The sequence below is a fragment of the Rana temporaria genome, chromosome 9 (assembly GCF_905171775.1).
Source record: "Rana temporaria chromosome 9, aRanTem1.1, whole genome shotgun sequence".
NCBI classification, from domain to species: domain Eukaryota; kingdom Metazoa; phylum Chordata; class Amphibia; order Anura; family Ranidae; genus Rana; species Rana temporaria.
In genome coordinates this window covers 118,107,862-118,128,872 of record NC_053497.1, presented here as the reverse complement: position 1 = coordinate 118,128,872, position 21,011 = coordinate 118,107,862, and the positions used below count along the sequence as shown (strand labels likewise).

The 21,011-nt window shown below is 45.7% G+C and overlaps 1 protein-coding gene across 2 annotated transcripts in view; it reads right to left on the bottom strand.

The window, feature by feature from the left end:
• GRIPAP1 (GRIP1 associated protein 1) overlaps positions 1-21,011 on the bottom strand; it is a 149,483-nt gene that overhangs the window by 118,419 nt on the left and 10,053 nt on the right. For both annotated transcript variants that reach the window (XM_040324268.1, XM_040324269.1), the window contains exons 5-13: positions 18,907-19,014; positions 18,673-18,817; positions 16,654-16,787; positions 15,314-15,362; positions 11,406-11,476; positions 5,689-5,724; positions 4,329-4,360; positions 2,247-2,294; positions 2,068-2,167 (exon numbers count right to left, since the gene is read on the bottom strand). In XM_040324268.1, the coding sequence (XP_040180202.1) occupies positions 2,068-2,167; positions 2,247-2,294; positions 4,329-4,360; positions 5,689-5,724; positions 11,406-11,476; positions 15,314-15,362; positions 16,654-16,787; positions 18,673-18,817; positions 18,907-19,014 (723 nt within the window). The remainder of the gene's footprint in view (positions 1-2,067; positions 2,168-2,246; positions 2,295-4,328; positions 4,361-5,688; positions 5,725-11,405; positions 11,477-15,313; positions 15,363-16,653; positions 16,788-18,672; positions 18,818-18,906; positions 19,015-21,011) is intronic.

Genomic DNA, 21,011 nt, shown 5'->3' with positions numbered 1-21,011 from the left:
TGCTAAGCCTTCAGCCTCAGTGACAACATCCATCTAAGCCGGCAGGTCCGGTTCACCATACACACTGCAGGTCTCTTGACATTGCGGCATACATGGTCGGTGCACCCATCTGTATTTTCCTGGTCTGGCATAGTGATCCATTAGTGCCCGAATCAGCCCGACAGCCAGAGTGGCAACGTTGCCAATTTTTAACTTTGTACTGTGTTTTACTTTTCAATAAACTGCCAGCAAGTTCTTTTAAATAGGTATATGTGGTTTATTGTAGCCACCACTCATCATTTCCTAGTTCAGCTTCTGAGCGCTGTCAACCCCATTGTCTTCAGAAAATCATTTAGTATCTTTAATACAGATTGTGACCAGTTGAAAAATATGTGGTAAATATGCCACATAATGTAACAAAACAACCAACCACCGCAAAGCAATTTGATACATTACACAACGTGCGACATTATGATAACTCTGTTGCATTTCTAAAGCAGGCCATAGATGGTGCAATTTTCTTTCCTGCAACCACGGTATTTGGAAAAGAAAATTGTTTGATTTCCATATCAACACGGTCAGTGTTGAAAAGGAAATTCCTGCTGTGAAGCCATTGTGTTCTCCCACTGGGGAGCAAAGGAAAGCCGTCCCTGCCGGGAGGACACAGTGATTACTGCTAGCAAAAATTGCATGCTAAATATCCAACATGCTGGTTGCACCCAATTCGACTGATGAATCGACTTGGGTACAATCAGCCTGCCCATAGACGGATTGAATCTCGACCAGTCCCCTCCCTGCTGCGGGAACCCTCACCTTCCTTAATCCTTCCCATCTCTGTCCCTCTTTTTTCCCCTTTTTCCTTCTTCTGGTATTTCTATTTATTTATTTATTTTTATTTTTTTCAAACTTAGCAGGCCACCGGGCATAGGCCTCGTTGAGTTGGGTACATGGATAGCTATCTAGTACTTTTTATACCTGCTGTTCAATTACCCTATAATTATCTGTTGAATTGTGGATAATGCTTTTGTGACATCTCTGGGACCTACACCTATTTACATGCCTTTATGTACCTACCGGTAATTTTCATTTACTTTTTTGTTGTATTGTTTGTTTGTTTGTTTTTTTACTATTACTAGCACATTTACCTTCTTTGTAAAATGCTTTTTTTTTTGTTTCTCTGTTATGTTTATCCATAACATATCCAGTATGACTAGTTGACTTGTATAGTTGCTATGGATATTAATAAAACCCTTTGTAAAAGAATCTCAACCAGTCCCTGCTAAACCGACCGAGGTTCGTTCCATCTATGGCCGGCTTAAGACAGATCTGCAACTGCAGCAGATTAACCAAAGCAAAGGCAGTGACTTTATGTCCCCCTCTTTGGACAGACTGTAGATGGGTTACATTTTCTGCCAGGTTTTGTTTGTGATGTGTAACTCTATCGAGGAGATTTTATATTTTCCTTCTTGACCCAGTAGCACCCCAAAAAATTTTATTGGAGAAGGATTTCACCAGGACAGAAAGGCACAGATTGTAATAGAAATTCTGGTCCTTCTTGACTATTTTTGTGATCCCCTTGGACACATCTGCCTTCAATTCTTGTCCTTACAGGAAGAAGGCGAAAACTCCTTAGTAAGAAAACAAAGTACCGGTAAGTTTTGGCTGAAGTTGGGATTTTGCTGCAGTATAGCCCACTGGCCATCACTGTTCACAGAGACTATTACTAGGTGCAGCATAAGCAGAGTCCTGCAGGAGAGATGTAACTAAGGGGCCAGAAAGTTGTGAGGCCCCATTAAAGTGGACCAGTGTGATATTACGGTCTATAGCCTTGTGTAATAGCCACTCTGTCCCATTAAAGAAAGAAAGAAAGAAAGAAAGAAAGAAAGAAAGAAAGAAAGAAAGAAAGATCCGATAGTGCCTAAAGGATAAAATTGCGACGCATGCAATACCACCGATAATAAACTGTCAAATTGAAAGCAAAAGAGATTATTGATGTAATTGAACTGCCTGCCAACTAATTTGCAGGATGAATGCCTAAAAAAACAATACTACAAAATCTTAATGCAAGGCATTGTTGCTGACACATACCTGCTGAGCACCTTGCAGATCCTGCTGAAGCTTCTGGTTTTTTAACGTCAGGGCTTTCAAATCTTCCTCTTTCCTCTGCTGAATCTCCTCAATTTTTGTCCTTGTTTGAAAGCAGTATAATGTCAGCAAGCATAGCGGGAAGTCCTCTGCTCCACAGGAAAAAGTAAATCACTACTCACCTGCTGTCATTGTACAGAGCCTCCTTGTCAGTCTGCAGCCGCAGGTAGCTTTAAGAGAAAGAGGTACATAACATAATTAAAAAGGACATGCTGTGAGTGGAGATCTTTTGCATTTTATGAGAGGTCGATCTACCTGGACAACATTGAGGAGATCAAAAATCACTGGGGGTTCCACTCCTTTTTTTTTTAAAGAAATTACCTAGCAAGCCCCAAATAAAAAAAAGTAAAGCCGTCATAAAGAAAACCTAGAATAATCTACAAAAAATAAGGTCGCTGTAAAAATATAACCTTAGCCTACCTTAAGGCCCCTTTCACACATGTGAACCTTTCAGATCCGCCTGTCAGTATTTTCAGGCGGATCTGAACAGGCGCTCCATATACCTCTATGGAGCATCAGATGTCAGCGGTGACATGTCCGCTGACACTCGATCAGCCCCGATCCTCTCTGCTAAAATGTGACTGATGCAAACCCTATTTTGCATCCGTCTGGCGGATTGGATGAAAACGAACAGACGGTTCGTTTTCATCCGATCCCCCATAGGGGAAAGCAGAGATCTGACAATGTGCAGAGACAGACCTGTCGGCTGCCGGCTCAGCGGGGATCAACGGAGCGATCCCCGCTGAGCAAGCGGATGTTTAAAAGCAGATCCTCACGGGATCCGCATGTGTGAAAGGGGCCTAAAACTTAGCTTCAGTGAGAAACTCTGCATTCACATTGTTTTCATGCCTGGGGAGCAATTGGTCACCCCACAAGTCTCATGCCAGAGTTCATCATGAAAGCAGAACATCTGGTACTGCAGGCTGATTTTCTTGACTAGTTTCAGGACTTATCTGCTCTGATTTATGGCCAGTCCAAGTAGTATGTAGGGCAGTGTAAAGGGCTCAGTAGGATGTAGGGCAGCGTACAGAGGGCAGTAGGCAGTAGCGCAATGTACGGAGGTCAGGAGGATGTAAAGCAATGTACAGAGGTCACTAGTTTGTAGAGCTGGAGCCAGGAGGGCAAGGTATAGGTGGTCAGGTGACATGCCATTGGGGGATCAGAAGGGTACGGTGCAGTGGGGGTCAGGAGGGCATAGTGCAGGGGGGGTCAAGAGAGTACGGTACTGGAGGGTATGGCACTGGGAAATTAAGAGGGCACAGTATGGGGGGGGGGTCCAAAGGGGGCATGGTACTGGAAGATAAGAACAGGAAAGTATGGTATTGGGAGGGATCAGGAGAGCTGGGGTGTTAGGAGGGTATGGTACTGTGGTATCAGGAGGGAATGGTACTGGGGCATTAGGAGAAGTGTGGTGTCCTGAGGGCATTGTGCTGGGGCATCAGGAGGGCACAAAAGATGTTTTTTTATTCAGAGTGGCACAGGCAAGATGCAGTGGCAAACCTACATGTCCTGGCACTGATCCCTGCTGCCAATTCTCTCTCACCTTCCCACCTGGTATAACCCACAAGCCCTTTGGATCAGAGGAAGCAATCCATGGGGATTGAGGAAGAGCTGGGGCATGTCTGGAGAAGAGCCTGAAACCCCCCCCAAGCTATTTCATCGGCTTTCTCCGCCCCGCAGCCGCACGTATACAAGGGGTGGGGCTGTCTCTGCAAACCAGATTTGGGTGAGCGTGCCCCTGCCCAGGTCGGCAACACTGGGACATGTTCGCGATCTACCCATCACCTGTCGGCAGTCAACGGATAGCCGACCCCCTGCTTTAAGGTTATCCTTCTTATAGGATTTGCTATGAGGGCTTTGTAAAGGAAGCTTGCACTGAGAAAAATATATAGGAGGCTGGCAACTTCAATCTGAAAATAACATACATGTTCCAAGGTCAGTGACCTGGACAATGTCAAAGCCAACAAATAAGTGTGACAAGAAAGCAACTAGCATTTTTGGAAAGACAGGACAGCAATAGCAGCATTCAAATTTTTATCAGTGTAGGTTTTTGGGCATTAAAGATAATTAATCAGTGATTTTGCATATGAAAGATATAATTGCTTGCTAATATGCATTGGGGATACATTTGCTTACTGTACCAAATTCAAAACATTATATAGCCCCTCTGATGTGACCTGCTCCCCAATTCAGTGCTGACTTACCTGTCATGTTTCTTCTTCAGCTTTTCTGATACCTGTTAGAAGAACAAAATGATTACAACTTCCACATCTGACAGATAGGATAAAGATAAAAAGGGTAATAAAACCCACTGGAGATTTTTAATTTTATTTTTGTGTTTAATATGTTTTTTATTTAAATCATTTTTTTAAAAAAAAACATACAAAAGACTGTATAGTCAGTTGGACTATGTTAGTTAGGCGTAAACTGCTGTATGTGTTTTTTGGGCCTAGTGTGGTCTCAGATGTGGGTTGGTGTTGTACCAGCACAGCTTCAAGTGTTGTATAATTGTTTTAATTCTTTTTATTAAGTTTTAAAAATAACAAAAACATACACAAGACGAAGGCATTGTGCAAAATGAAATAAAGAAAAAAAAAAAAAAGACCAAGAAGCAGTCTAAACTACAAATAAGGTATAGCAATGTTGGTCTAATAAAGTCCAGTTTCCGCAGTGAGATAAAAGTCTAATTTTGTGAAGGACATGAACACATGCTAGTACCAGACAACGTAATGGATGTGGCATCGATATGTACCCAAAAGAAAAGAAGAAAAAGAATAGGTGGAAAAAGGAGAGAGGATAATAATGTAGATGGCAAATAAGAAGCAGGGGGAAGGGAAGAGAGGGGGTGCAGAATGGTCGACTAATACAAACAGACTGGGTTAGCAAGGTGGTGTCTAGAGGTTCTTCCGAGATATCAGTATTAGAAATAATCTCCAAACATTGAGCAGAGGCTTTGAACTCAAACCAACAGGCCCATACCTTGGTTTGCCTTTTTGGAGTTTCTTGTAAGGTGTGAGTAATAACTTTCTTAAGACAAATTGAATCTTTGGTGTGAAACCACTGGAGAATAGGAGGGGATGTTTTTTGCCCCCAGTACTTGGGCATTTAGTAGGTGAGGGGTAAAAGATTAGTTTGTTACACAAATCGGTGTCTTTCCCATGCAGATAAAGAAAGAACTTCACTTTAATAACCCCAAATTCCAACAGTACAAAACCCACTATTTCTCTGTCCCCCACATACTTGGCAAAGAAAATTCTGAGAGCTTCTGGGTATAGAGGTTCTCCCACTTTTTCCACACATGACAGCACTGGTGTTCGGTGGTTCAGCCATCACTATGCATAGGGCAGGGAGAAAGAACTCAGCCCTGTGTAAGCTCAGACTAGAGCTACTCGGAAGCTTACCCAGGGTCTAATTTTCTCACTCATGGCAGATGAGTAGAGAGACAGGGGTGCAAAAAGCAAAAAAAAATGTTTTTTGGGCAGAAACCAATAAAAAAGAACCTGAAGAGTCACCTTGCATTGGCAAAAGAGATGTTTGTTTTAAAAGTTTGTCGATTTCTTTTACCTTTATATTTTCTTCTTGTAGCCGTGAGCGATCACCCTGTGTAAGTAACAAATATACTGTGAAACATACAAGGAAAGCCAACACTGAAGGCACAATGAAATTACTAAAATACACCATACTACAGCCGTGGCCAAAAGTTTTGAGAATGACACAAAATATTAATTTTCACAAAGTCTGCGGCCTCAGTTTTTTTTTTTTTTTTAAGATGCTTTTTGTTGAACTTTTTGTGTGCAAGACACACACAAAAGTAAAAATGTGGCATATAGTAATATATAACTCAATAACAAAAAATAGGATTTTATGCTCACCGTAAAATCTCTTTCTCCAAGTTCATGGACGGACACAGCCTTAATCTTGACTTAGTGGGTATTAGCCTTCTATTAGGAGTTGACTAGGCAGAAACATATCTAAAAGGTTAACTTATCATACACACCCTATAGCCCCACCCAGGGGGCGGGCCCTCTAGGTGTAACCCCTCTCTCTGCATCTCGCAGATCAGTTCGTCAAAAAGTAGTACAAACATAAAAAGGAGGGGAGGGTGCTGTGTTCGTCCATGAACTCAGAGAAAGAGATTTTACGGTGAGCATTAAATCCTATTTTCTCTTTCGTTCATGGACGGACACAGCCTTAATCTTGACTTAGTGGGACGTCCCAAAGCAGTGTCAAAATGAGGGGTGGGAACAGTAAAAAAATTAAACTTCACCCCAAACAGAGCTCTTCAACTGAGGAGTTGTAACTCTAAACAGCCACCTGCAAAACTTTGCGGCCGAAGAAGCATCCGAAGATGCACTCACCTCAACTTGTAAAGTTTAGTGAAAGTGTGACCGGGCGACCAGGTCGCTGCCTTACACACCTGGGAAACAGACACTTGATGTCAGAAACCCCAAGAGGCACCATTGCCCTGGTCGAATGCATCGTGATAGGGAGGCGCCTGACCCTTTATGGCGTAAGCGACCGAAGAGACCGATGGGCCCTTCTTGGGACCAGCCACTGAAACAGTGAGTCTGAACTCCGGAACGGAGCTGTAACAGACAAGTATATTCTCGGAGCTCGGACAGCGTCCGAGGAATGCCACGTCGTCTCCTTAGGATTCGACGGATGAGGACACAAGTATGGCAGTACAATGTCTTCCTTGAGATGAAAGGTCGAAATTACCTTAGGAAGAATCTAAGGCTGAATGCAGCACCATCTTATCCTTGTGGAAGATCAGATAGACAGCCTTTCATGACAAGGCTGCCAGCTCAGAACCCGTCCTAGCTGACATAACAGCCACCAAAAGGACCACTTTCTGAGAAAGTGTCAACAAGGGAACTTCCCTAATGTTCTCAAACAGTGGTTCTGAGGCACCTAGAGGTCATGGCGTTAAGCCATTGACTGTAAGGCAGGATGACCTATGGGACCTTGCGACAGCAGATTCTCTTGTATCGGTAGACGCCAAGGTGCGTCTGCTATTCAAATCCCCACGGAGGTTGTGGACGATGGACCGAAGGGGCCACCTGCCGATCCCCCTGTAGAGATGTTCTCACTAGAGAGCGAGTCGCCAGGGGTCGCTGAAAGAAAAACAGCCAGGGCAGATATCTGTCCCTTAACCAATAAGTCCGTGGATTCCTCTTCATTTCCTCGCAAAGAGGCCAAGTAAGCTCTCCAAGTGCGATAATAAATCCTAGAGGTTAACTTCCTTGCCTTTCTTATGGTAGGAATCACAGAATCCGGCAGGCTCCGGTCTCTCAGTACCTGGCTTTTAATAGCCATGCCGTTAGGCCAGCGACTGTAAAGCAGGATGCATTATGGGACCTTGTAACAGCCGGTCCTCTCTCAGCAGTAGACGCCAAGGGACGTCTGCTACTAGCCGCACTAGATCGGCGTACCATGGACGCTGAGGCCAATCCGGAGCAATTAGGATCATAGGAATCCCGTCTGCCTCCACTCTGCCAAGCATAAGAGGCAGGAGCTTTAGAGGAGGGAGGGCATAGATTAGCCGGTACTGACTCCACGGCGCCACTAACGCGTCTGTCGCATCCGTCCATGGGTCACTTGACCTGGCCACAAACCTCAATACCTTCCGATTGAGTCGAGACGCCAGGAGATCTACGTCTGGCGTGCCCCCTCTTGGGCAAATGAGCTGAAACACCTCCGGGTGCAGAGACCATTCTCCTTGGTCCAGCATCTGGCAACACAGGTAGTCTACCTGCCAGTTTTCCACACCCAGAATGTATAAGGCCGACAGTGCCGGTATGCTCCTTTCTGTCCACCTTAGGATGTCAGCAACGTCTGACGCTGCAGCCGAGCTACTTGTTCCTCCTTGATGGTTGACATATGCCACCGCCGTGGCGTTTGTCCGACTGGATCCTGACTGGACGCCCTCGTAGCCTCTTATCATGTGGAGAGGTACAGCCTGATCGCCTGAAGTTCCAGGACCTTGATCGGAAAATGGGAGTCTTCTGGAGACCAGCGACCCTGGGTCGACTGAACCCCCCAGACTCCCCCACCGCTAAGGCTGGCGTCCGTCGTGATGACTATCCAGTAATAAGGAAGGAACGACTTCCCGGACAGAAGTGCCGGGGTGGTCAACCACCACGCCAGGGAGGGCCTGACCAAGTGGCTCATCCGGATCTGATAATCATGGGATGATGGGCACTAGTCCTATCTGGACAGAATCTACCTTCTGTAGCATACGCGTATGAGATAGCGCCTATGGTACCGCCTCGAATGAGGCCCGGGACTCACATGCAAAAGCAGAGTGACGACCCTTCTGGGATGTCAACTACCGCACCGCAGCCCGGAGGTCTGCATCTTTTCCACAGGGAAGCAAACCTTTGCCTCTGAGGAGTTCAGAATCAATCCCAGATACACTAGGCCTTGAGTCGCTACCATTACTGACTTCTGAATGTTCAGTAGCCACCCAAGTGTCTGAGGGGCCGAGTTATAGACACGCTCACCTCTAATTCTGAGGCTGAAGCAGCCCTCAGAAGCAGGTCGTCCAAGTAGCCCACGACAGCGATGCCACGTTGTCTTAGTAGGGCGAGAATTGAGGCAATCACCTTGGTGAACACCCTTGGTGCCGATGCCAGGCCAAAGGGGGCAACCACAAATTAATATTGGTCTTCCCCGACCGAAAGGCGCAGAAGTTTCTGATGCTTTGTGCATATGGGAACATGTAGCTAGGCATCCCTGATGTCCATGGATACCAGAAGTTCCCCGGCTGGAGGGTAGTAATGACAGAGCGGATTGATGCCCTCCGGAATCCTTGTACCTTCACAAAGCAATTGAGGGCCCAGAGGTCCAGGATAGGACGAACGCCCTCCTTCTTTGGTACAATGAACAGATTGGAGTGAAACCCCTGAAACCGATCCTGTATTAGGACAGGGATAACCCCCCCCCCCCCCCCCCCCGCGTTGCAGCAGGTCCGAGGAGCCGGTAGTAGCTGGAGGTTGGAGGGGAAAAATCTGTTTGGTGGGCAAGATAGGAGCTCTATCTTGTACCCCGATGAGACTACCTCGCAAACCCACCGGTCGGGAACCCGAGCGGGTCATGAATTCGCGAAGACGTCCCCTCACCCGAGGGATGGGTGGGGGCGCACACTCATGCGGACGTGGTCTTGTTAAGGGGTTTGTTGGGTTTGCGAAACCAGGGACGTCTCTGTCCCTGAGCAAGCGTTTTATTGGCCTGTGGTTTTCTTCCCGCAGTGCTGGGCGGTCGAAAAAAAAACGCTTGGGTGTGGCAAGAAGGGCCCCTGTCGCCGACGTGGCTCCTTCCCCTTATAGGTCTGTGGGAGCAAGTAGCTCTTACCTCCTGTGGCATCCTTAATAATGCCATCCAGGCAAGCTCCAAAGAGTCTATCGCCTTTAAGGGCAGGTCCATTAGGGCCTTCTTGGAAGCTTGGCCCGCCGACCAAATCTTCAACCCTAGTAGACGGCATAACACCACAGCCTGAGCAGAAGCTCTGGCTAGCAGCATCAGTAGTGTCCAAGGCTGATTCACACATACATTTTAGGCCCTGTACCAGCTGTTCCGCTAGGGCTACCTCGTGGGTGGAAGCGTGATGTGTTTGTAACCCATTGAGCAGTAACTTTGCCCACTCCCCAACTATGGTTGGGCGCACTGCTGAACCTACTACAGTGTATAGGTTACGGGATATTGACTCTGCCTTCTTGTCCACAGGGCCATTTATATATTGATGTTTGTGTGTGTTTTTTCGATGATACCAATTTGGTATCACCAAATGATGCTTAATTACACTGCAGAGTGCATGAGCATCGTGGGAAATGCAGTTCCAAAACATCTGGGGTGCCAAGGTTCGCCATCACTGGTCTATGCCATCTTTATGTAGAGCAACAACTATTTTTTTCAGATCCTGAGAGAGTTCTTTGCCATGAGGAACTTCCAGTGACCAGTATGAGAGCGTGAGAGCGATAACACCAAATTTAGCACACCTGAGACCCTGTAACACCAATGAGTCACATAACATCGGGGAGGTAAAATGGTTAATTGGGCCCAATTTGGACATTTTCACTTAGGGGTGTACTCGCTGTTGCCAGCGGTTTAGACATTAATGGCTGTGTGTTGAGTTATTTTGAGGGGACAGCAAATTTACACTGTTATACAAGCTGTACACTCACTACTTTACATTGTAGCAAAGTGTCATTTCTTCAGTGTTGTCACATGAAAAGATAGAATAAAATATTTACAAAAATGTGAGGGGTGTACTCACTTTTGTGATATACAGTATATGTAGGGTTGGCACTAGCTGTATCCAGTTTCATAAGCTCTTTGGTCTTTTTTATGAAGGTGAAGTTTGAATGGAAGAAAGATTCTGTGGACAGGTGTCTTTTATACACATAACGAGTTGTTGTTAGGAACACCTTCTTAGGGCTCTTTCACACGGAGCAGACCGTTTCTGGGTCCGCTCCGTGTGTCCGCCAAAGCTCAGCGGGGATCCCCGCTGAGCTGTCGGCGGATAGGGCGGTCCCCGCACACAGTGGGGGACCGGATGCAGACGGACCGTCTGTCCGTCTGCATCCGGTCCGTCCCGCCGAACGGAAGAAAAATAGGGTTTCTTCCGTTCGGGAAAGCGGATCCCGACTGACGCGGACGCTAGCGGATGCTCCATCCGCTAACGGACGCGATCCCATAGGGATTCATTACAAGTCTGTTAACGGACTTGTAATGAGCGGACGAACGGTCCGCTAGTGTGAAAGGACCCTAAAAATTGACAGGACTGATCTGTGTACCACATGAGCACATAATGTAGTCAGTCTGTGGGAGCCAGAATTGTTGTTGGTTGGTAGTGGATCAAATACTTATTTTACTCATTGAACTGCAACTCAATTTATAACATTTGTATCATGTTTTTTTCTGGATTTTTAGTCGATATTTTGTCTCCATCATTTAAAATACACCTATGATAACAATTATAGACCTTTCATTTCTTTTTCAGTGGGCAAACTTACAAAATCTGCAGGGAATCAAATAATTAATTGCTTCATATACATACAGTGGAAAAAACATCAGGCCTTGCCTATAACATTCTAGGCCTATTTTCCTATTGTTATTTTTCACAAACGTTAATGGTAAGCCAATACAATAAGATCTAGCGGGGAAACCAGAGGCAAATCACCTTCTTACTCAGAGGGACATTCCTGCAACCAGCAACTACTCCTTCAGCTACAGACATCCCAATATACAGTTTAAATCTTTTGCATTTGACCATCACAGACCTGTAATGTGAGTATCTTTGCCTTTAACAACTTATTCTCCTCCGTCTGCGTTTCTAGTTCAAGTGTTATGCCTGAAAGGAAACAGAAATTACACCCGTAAGCATCTCAAGCTATGACCATCATGAACAAGATCTTCCTAACCCATTATAAACAGCATTAGTGCAGAGAATACTATGGGGTTGATTTACTAAAACTGGAGAGTCCAAAATCTGGTGCACTTGTGCATGGTAGCCAATTAGCTTCAGCTTGTTTAATAAAGCCCCGTACACACGGGCCGAATGTCAGGTGACACTGGGCGGTTCAATAAAACCGTCCGACATTCAGCTCACGTGTTTGGTACCCGGTCTGACAGAAGCCAGCCGTGATTGTCAAGTAGTGTTTGCATGTGAGTGTTATTCTGAATGTCCTCCAATATCAATCGAGGAGATCTTGAGAATTTGCAGAGATTGGTAACAGCGCTGCGATTTATCCGCATACTCATTGGTGGGCACATTGGATTATCATTTGGTGTGTCATTGTATTTTGTCTGGCGAGTTTGCACTGCATATGGGGACGTTGGAGTGCTGCATGGTTTTTGTAGGTTCGTCCCTTCCCTACTCGCCTCGAACATTCACTTTTCTTACTGCACCAAAAGTTTTTTCCTTTTGCATTTTACTTTATGGAGGAAATGAGACCCAACCATTTATCAGCAACAGAGGGCTCCCCTAGAAGGTACACTTAAAGCAGCGTTCCACCCAAAAGTTTTTTGACAGGTACCCATCCCCACTTCCGAGAGATCACTCAGAAGTTTGACCTCCCTCCTGCTTCCTCCAGACCATTCATAAATCGTAGCGCGCTTCGCGCATACGCAGTAGGGAACCCCTACCATAAATGGCGGCGGCAGCACTTGAGTGCTGATGGAAACATCAGCTGGGGCGCCGACATCGCTGGATTCCAGGACAGTTAAGTGTCCTAATGAGAGAGAGAGATCTCTTTATACTCACAGTCAGTCTGTCCCCCTGACAGTTAGAAAACCTGATCACTGTATTGGTGTCACTTGGGGTCAGATTTGTCTGCCGCAATCCCGCTAAAAACCGCAGATTGCCGCCATTACTAGTAAAAACAATGAAAAGATAAACAGTCCCTAAATCTTTCCCCTATTTTGTAGACGCTATAACTTTTGCGCAAACCAATCAATATACGCTTATTGTGTTTTTTTTACCAAAAGTATGTAGCGGAATACATATTGGCCTAAACCGATACATTTTTATTTTTGGGGGATATGTATTATAGCAGAAAGTAAAAAAAAAATATATATATATTTTTTACAAAAATTTGTTTTTTATTTATAGCTCAAATTTGTGGGGAAAAAAATGACATAAATTTTGCTCGGGTACAACGTCACACAACCGCGCATGTCAGTTTTAGCGACGCAATGCCGTATTACAAAAAATGGCCTGGTCATTAAGGGGCTAAATCCTTCCTGAAGTGGTTCATATATGGACCAGTGGCGGCCCGTCCATAGGGACGCACGGGCGCCGCCCCCCCCTCCCACAGTCACAAAAAAAAAAAAAAAAAAAAAAACGGGCCCTTTAAGAACTTTTATTCGGCTAAAATGTCATTTTGACATTTTAGCCGCAGTTCTGGCGGCCGTCTATAGAGGGCGCTGCAGCGCCACCCCCATTCGCAAATAACACACATTCGTGCATAAATGCACAAATGTATGTTATTGTTGGTTGCCAGCGCTGCCTGGTCTATTCAGATAACCGGATGCGGGACGCCGGTTACCCGAATAGCGGCAGCTGGTTGGCTGAGGGGAACTGCCTATCAAAGCCAGCGGCTCTGATGGGCTTTTCTCCGGCTCTCAGCTGTCTATACTCTGAGCGCAGGCAATCTGCGCTCATTGTATCAGACAAACGGCCGTTTCAGCCAATCAGGTTCCCGGATTCTGGTTATCAGGAACCTGATTGGCTGAAGCTTCACCACAGCGGCAGAAGACATCGAGGGAGCACATGGAATCCTCAGTTAAGTGCTTTTTACAGGGAAAGGAGCACAGTGACATCATGGGGCACAGTGGTGACAAAGGGCACAGAGGTGACAATTGGCACAGTGGCATCATGGGGCACAGTGGTGACAAAGGGCACAGAGGTGACAATTGGCACAGTGGCATCATGGGGCACAGTGGTGAGTGACAATGGGCACAGTGGCATCATGGGGCACAGTGGTGACAATGGGCACAGTGGCATCATGGGGCACAGTGGTGACAATGGGCACAGTGGTATCATGGGGCACAGTGGTGACAATGGGCACAGTGGCATCATGGGGCACAGTGGTGACAATGGGCACAGTGGCATCATGGGGCACAGTGGTGACAATTGGCACAGTGGCAACAGTTGAGGGGCACAGTGGCTGCGTTTGATGGCATGGCACAGTGGTGACAATTGATGGCACAGTGACTGCGTTTGATGGTATGGCACAGTGGTGACAATTGATGGCACAGTGGCTGCGTTTGATGGCATGGCACAGTGGTGACAATTGATGGCACAGTTGCTGTGTTGCATGGCACAGTGGTGACAATTGATGGCACAGTGGCTGCGTTTGATGGCATGGCACAGTGGTGACAATTGATGGCACAGTGGTTGCGTTTGATGGCATGGCACAGTGGTGACAATTGATGGCACAGTTGCTGTTTGATGGCATGGCACAGTGGTGACAATTGATGGCACAGTTTCTGTGTTTGATGGCATGGCACAGTGGTGACAATTGATGGCACAGTTGCTGTGTTTGATGGCATGGCACAGTGGTGACAATTGATGGCACAGTGGCTGCGTTTGATGGCATGGCACAGTGGCGACAATTGATGGCACAGTGGCTGCGTTTGATGGCATGGCACAGTGGTGACAATTGATGGCACAGTTGCTGTTTGATGGCATGGCACAGTGGTGACAATTGATGGCACAGTGGCTGCATTTGGTGGCATGGCACAGTGGCTGCGTTTGATGGCACAGTGGCTGCATGTGATGGGCACAGTGAGGCTGCAATTATTTTTTTTTTCGTTTGCGCCCCCCCAAAAATTTTGAGCACCAGCCGCCACTGATATGGACTATCATATGATTAGATAAACTTATGATTGACTTATCACTTCGAAGAGGATTATTTTTGCACTGACATTGTTGATCATTGGTTGTTTTGTGTGCTATTCATTAGCGCTGCAATTTTTGTTTTATTATTTCACTAGAGGGTGGTGTGCTTTTCCTCAATTACTAGCAGCCCCATTTCTAACTACGCGTCTCTTTTCTTTTGCCATTATATTCTACTGGTGTGATGCACTTTTAACTCCTGCATTCAGGAGTTAAAGTGCGCTTTCAGAAAAAGAACCAAACCAACAGGTAATAACCGAAGTCTAGGGCCGGTAACCCGAAGGTGCACTGCTCTGCACCTGCTCATTAGCTTGAAAGCAGCCCAGTAACCACTGTAGAATAGATATCCGCCTATATATACCGTGATTTTAGTATTAAACTAACCTTTAATTACAGTCTTCCATTCAGGTTTTGGAGGCTGTTGCTGTTCCAAGCGGAGTGCATTTGGCATCACTCCGCCTGTGACAGGAGCCAGCGCTATACAGGAAGCATCGGCCTATGCGGCTCTGCTCCGCAGCTGCTTGCTTCCTCTACTGCCAGCTACATTCACAATGCTAATGCTCTGCAATGCCGAGTTGGCAACCCATGACCTGGGCTTGCCGACCTGCCATCCCAGAGCAGGAGGTTGCGGACCATCCGAGGGCTCCGTGGGCCACTGGTTGGGCACCCCTGAAATACATCTATAGAGGAAGTGCTAGCAGTTACTAGAGACAAATTATGACATTACTAGAACTACTGCAGCCCACAGGCACAGGACCTATAGGATGTTTTGCATTTAAGTGCACCGACCTTGAAGATTATCCCCTCTTGACTGCCAGTTCCTTGGTGGCTCACCATCCTGAAAAACAGGCAGACATTAAATAACTGTCCTATTGCGATCCAGGAAATAGCTGACAAAAATTAGGTTTACAGAATATGAGTCTTTTATCAACTGGGGCTCTTAATCTGAAGCAGAACCATATATCCAAACAAGGCTGAAAGAGGCTCCAGCTATTCTCCAATTGATAAGTACTTCCTGTATAAGTTTGCAGCACAACACTTTAATGAGGAATTCCAGGAATGGATGTTTTATACATAGTTTCATTGGTCTAAGCTGGACCAATGTAACTATGTGTATACCATAAAAAAAAAAAAACACACAAAAGTTGCACCGCTCCAGGTGAATTATGAGATCTCCCCTGCTGTAGAAATTGCTGGGTGCCAGCCTTGGTCCACAACCAAAGCAAGTAGAAGAAAAAAAAAGGAAATGGTGGCATTTGCCTGCATAAAATAGTAGTTTTATTTCAGATCCATTAAAAATTAGGACACAGCCTGCACGCACATTTCCTGTGGCTTTAGTTAATAGATCTGAAATAAAACTACTATTTTATGCAGGCAAGTGCCACCATTTCCTTTTTTCTTCTATGTGTATACCAAACATGGCCAATGCACCCGGAAGCTGAAAAATCACTGAAGTAGACAATGCTACTCCAGTGATCTTCTCTTTCTTCTGGGACCCGTGCTTAGTGGCTGCCCAGCCCTTTACATTATGAAAACAAGAGATTGGCTGCTCGACACTGGCACCATTCATAAAATGCGCTGCAATTTCTGAATGAATGCATAGGGTTCTCTGACTGAACAAAGTGAAGACTGACATCACGACCTGTCTTTCCAACTTGTCCAATCAGAGAACATTTTGTATTAATTCAGAAAAATAACACATACAGAGCGGCTGCCCTCCTGTGGTCAGAATGCAGCAGGAAAGCAGATCAGCATGGAACTCCAATCAACTGGAGATCACAAGAGTTGTGGTGTCTACATTGGCCTGGTAGTCACAATGGTCCAAGCTAAACCACTATGAATAAAAACATCCATACCAGGAAATCTTATTTGAGAAATGGTTTCAGGCCCCCTTGTCTGAGATAAAATGTTGCAAATTACAAAAGTCAAAACAAAGTGCAATATTTATTTTATGGAATAACGTAGGAGTGGCCCTTAAAGATTATTTCCATCACATATGACCCTCTGTTTCATTTGAGATTGACCTGTATTGTGTAAAGTGATGGACAATATGTCCCACAGATCTATCGCTAAACTATTAGTAGTAGTAGTATAGTGGATAGTATTGGAAGGTGAATATTATAGGTCACCTGATCTTGTGAAACCTGTCCATCAAGTTCTGTGACTGGCACTTTATCCCCTGTCTCTGTCCCTTGAAGTCCATTTTCTTGAGATTCTTGACCTGTTAGGGAGGCAATCTGCTTTTCATGACGCTCATGAAGTGCTGAAAAACAGAGACTGGGATTAAAAGTAGAAGGGCAACCCATGCTCACTACAGAACAACAGAAAATATATAGGACAGTGACAGAAAGGGCTCAGGGTAAGTGCGAAAAAAAGCAAAACAAAAATAATAAAAATAAAATCACACAAACATATTGATACAGTCATATACATGTATTTACAAAGAACATGGTGAAACTGCCATGAAACAAATACGCACCTAGAAATGACTTTAAGAGCAAGATCATAAAACAAATTAAAATTTTACTTCCTAAAGTTGAACTCAACTCTGTTCCTTCTGCCTTCCTATTAGTCCTAAACTCTGACAAGTGTTCTTATCAACCAATTGGGAGACATTTATCCTGGGGCAGGCCTAAGCCTGTATGCAGCAACACAAATCTGATTTAAATATTACAGCACCTCAAAACTCAATGCCCTTTGAACACCTCAAAAGAATATATGTCAAAATACTTTTATGTGCCTACTTTTGTTTACAGCGGTCAGTTTCTTTCAATTTAAAGAAAACCTGTGCTTTGCCTATGCCAAACATACCAGTTTGCTTTAATGCCTTGTCTCCCAGCAGCACCATTTTCACTTTACATTACTTTCATCACCGCTCCATTCAGCTGCTAGGATTGGAGGAAGGATAACCCTGCGTAAGCTCAATGTTACTCTAGCCAGTTTAAGACAAAGCATTTTCTGGCACTTTTTGTTGACATGTGAAAATCTGTTAAATTTTTTGCTAGAAAATTAATTTGAACCCACAAAACATTAGGGCTGAGGCCCTAGAGAATAAACGTGACAAGTACTCTTTATGGAGGGATCTGCACTTGTGAGCATTCAAAATGCCAAGATCTGCATTTTTAAATCATTTTGATTTTCAAAAACCCACGCCTTGAGGATGCCAGTAAACCGGTGTCATTAAAAGTGATCAAGTTGCTTCCGCGTTACCATATCCGAGACCTGATCAAAGCCAATTCTGGCTTCGTTTGGGTTTCTGGCCAAACGGTGGACGTGTCGGCTGGTCGATCGGGTCTCCCGGTGTGACGGGAGAGCCCGGGGCAAACAGCGGAAAGTCTACTTTACTCTCCTTCGTCAAAGTACAGATTTGATTTAACCTCTTGACGACCGCGTCATAGCCGAAAGACGGCTACAGCGCGGTCGAGTTATTCTGGGAGGACGTCTATGGACGTCCTCACAGAATCTTGCTCCGCCGCGCTCCCGGAATCATCCGTGACTGCCGGGTCTAGAAGACCCGGCGGATCGCGGTAAATTGCCGCTGATAGCGGCCATTTACTACGTGATCGCTCCGTCCAATGAGGGAGCGATCACTTGTAAAAAAAAACGGCGTCATCCTTCCTCCCCTCTCTGTACCGATCGGTACAGTGTGAGAGGAGAGGGGAGAGAGCGGAGGCAGCAGCAGTGCCCCATTCCTCCGTGCTCAGCCATCCCTGCCCCATACTGTGCACTCTGCAATACACAATACCCTGTAATACGCTGCAATACCACGCAGGTAAATCACGTCCCTGCTCCTTCTTCACAGGAGTTTTTTTTTTTTACAGCAGCAGAAGCCCATGGCTCCACTGCCCTCAGTTTCTCCAGAGAAAGCATGAAGGGAGGGAAGTGGTGTGGAAGCCTGAGACAGAGCTAGAGTAGTGTTTAGGGATAGGATTTGGCAAGATAGGAAATGTGGATTTTTTTTTACTTAATGCAGAGATTGTATAGCGGGGGGGAAAAAAAATAAAAAATAATTTAGAACCACCTTAAGCTTAACATCCCTTAAAAAGTCAGAATAAAGGTGCAAACTAACCACAGTTCCCATCTGAACTGAACACTTGCATGCAATTAAAAAGTTAAATTCATAGAGAATTATGCTCTGTATTTCATACATCCAATTGTCCTCTGTAGTGCTGTATTCTCCGCCTGTAGTCGTCTTATTTCACCTTCTGTAATTCCGGGGATGCCATCTGGAGAGCGACTTTCCTCTTTCAACTGCTGGTTTTCAACCTCCAGCTGCTCAATTTGGGAGCAGAGCTGCAAACCCGTAAAGAAAATGTGTAAAAAGAGCAAGAAAAAAAAAAAAAAAACACACAAATAAGCACAGAAAGTCCATGTCTACTTACCTTAGACAATTCCTGCATTAGCGTGCTATTCTGTAACCGGAAGTCATCCTCCTGACTGTGCAGCTTTCCCTGCAGCATCTCATTCTCACCTAGCAAGGCGTCCACTTCCTGTGGGAGAGAAAACAGGTGACCACCCTATATGTCAATCTGCTTGATTCACAAATCTCGGTACACAGCCAAGGGGACACCAGACAGATAAGTGAAATACTTTACCCTCTATGACAAACTACTGTGAAGATGGAGAAGATGTAGTAAAACGCACCAAAATTGCACAATAACAGCATATAAAACTAGTTGAACACTACCAAGTAAATTATATATGTGTGGCAGTAATAAATCTAATGCTGTGAAGGAGTAGGGAAGAAGATGCAGATACCCTGCTTGGTTCTTCCAGTGATGAAGGTTTTAGTGCATTTAAGAGGCATCACCTATAAAGAGGAACTTCACCCTCTCCCTATTTTTTTTATTAATTGTATTCCCTGGTTACCTGATGCTGGTCTACTCACAGTTAAGATGCTCATCCACCCAGTGTATCCAGCGCGGTCTTGCCAAGAGCCACTCCTCTGCAGCCACCGATTGGGTCTCCCGACACCATGTTCTCCTGTGACATTATCGGGAGGCAGCTGGCTCTCCCGTGTTCAGGCACTGAATCCTGATCACGTGCCACTAGGCCTGCCCCCTCTCCCTCCTTTAAAATAATAAGTTCACCTTACAGATTTTCTGTAAGGTGAACTTACACTGGACACCCCTCCCCATCGCTCCCGCTGTACCGGAATCCCACGATCCCCCACTGTCAGGCACAGGGGGGCCACTTCACCAGTCCAGGGATTTGAAATCCTCCTTGATTTTTCTCCTCTAGGCACCGACAGGATGGTCTAGACAGAGTCTGATTAGTCAGCACCATTCATGTGACAGTGCTGACCAATTAGAATGCCTTCTATCCATACGCACAGAGAGGTACAGATAGGAGATTAAGCCACAGGGATTTCAAATCCCCAGACTGGTAAAGCAGCGTCCTGGTGTCTGACAGCGGGGAATCGCTGGACTACAGTACAGTAGGAATTGGGGGGGTCCAATGCAAGTTCACCTTACAGATTTTCCGTAAAGGTGAACTTACTTTAATGAATAGAATGACTGTAGTGCTCCCAGTACCTCCTGGGGTATGTACTTCATCTATCCATGGAGGCACTGGGGGACCGACGTTAATTCGCCTAGGCTGGCGGGCCTAAAACCTCTACAAAAAAGTAGGGGAAAATTTTTTTGGATATTTATGGGGCGGAGCAGGGGAGGGCAGGGAAGGGGAGAGCAAGTTCATTTTAAGATCTGCTTTAAATAATTGGCCCAGATTCACAAAGCACTTGCGCCGACGTATCTCCAGATACGCCGCGTAAGTGCAAATATGCGCCGTCGTATCTATGCGCCAGGCCCACAAACTAAGATACGCCTAAAAACAGGCTTCATCCGACCGACGTAACTTGCCTACGCCGGCGTAGAGTGGACGCATATTTACGCTGGACGTATTTGGCGCTCCCATTGATTTTCTATTCACATATGCAAATGAGGGAGATACGCCAATTCACGAATATACGTCCGTCCGACTCAGTGCGCGTAAAGTCATATGTCCGGCGTAAAGATATGCCCCATAAAGGAGGTGTAACTCAGCAGCATCCATGCAAAGGGCTGCACCAGGGAACACAAGCCAACGTATTTTACGTAGGACGTGAATATGACTAGGCGTAGGTTACGTTCACGCCATAGGCAGTGATCCGACGTATCTTAGGGAGTAGTTCCGACGTGATTCTGAGCATGCGCACTGGGATGCGTCCACGGGACGGCGCATGCGCTGTTCGTTATACGTATCTGTCTGGCGCTCGGCCTATCATTTGCATGGGGTCACGTCTCATTTGCATGGCTCACGCCCACTTCCGGCTAACGCCTAGGAAACCCAGCGCAGTTTTGGCAGCACTGGCTTTGTGAATTCAGCGCTTGCCTCTCTGTGCTGCGTCGGCGTAGCGTAAAGGAGATACGCTACGGCGGCATAAATGTGCGCCGCTGTCTGTGAAAACGGGCTATTTTGCCCAAAATTGGAAAAAAAAAAAAAAAAT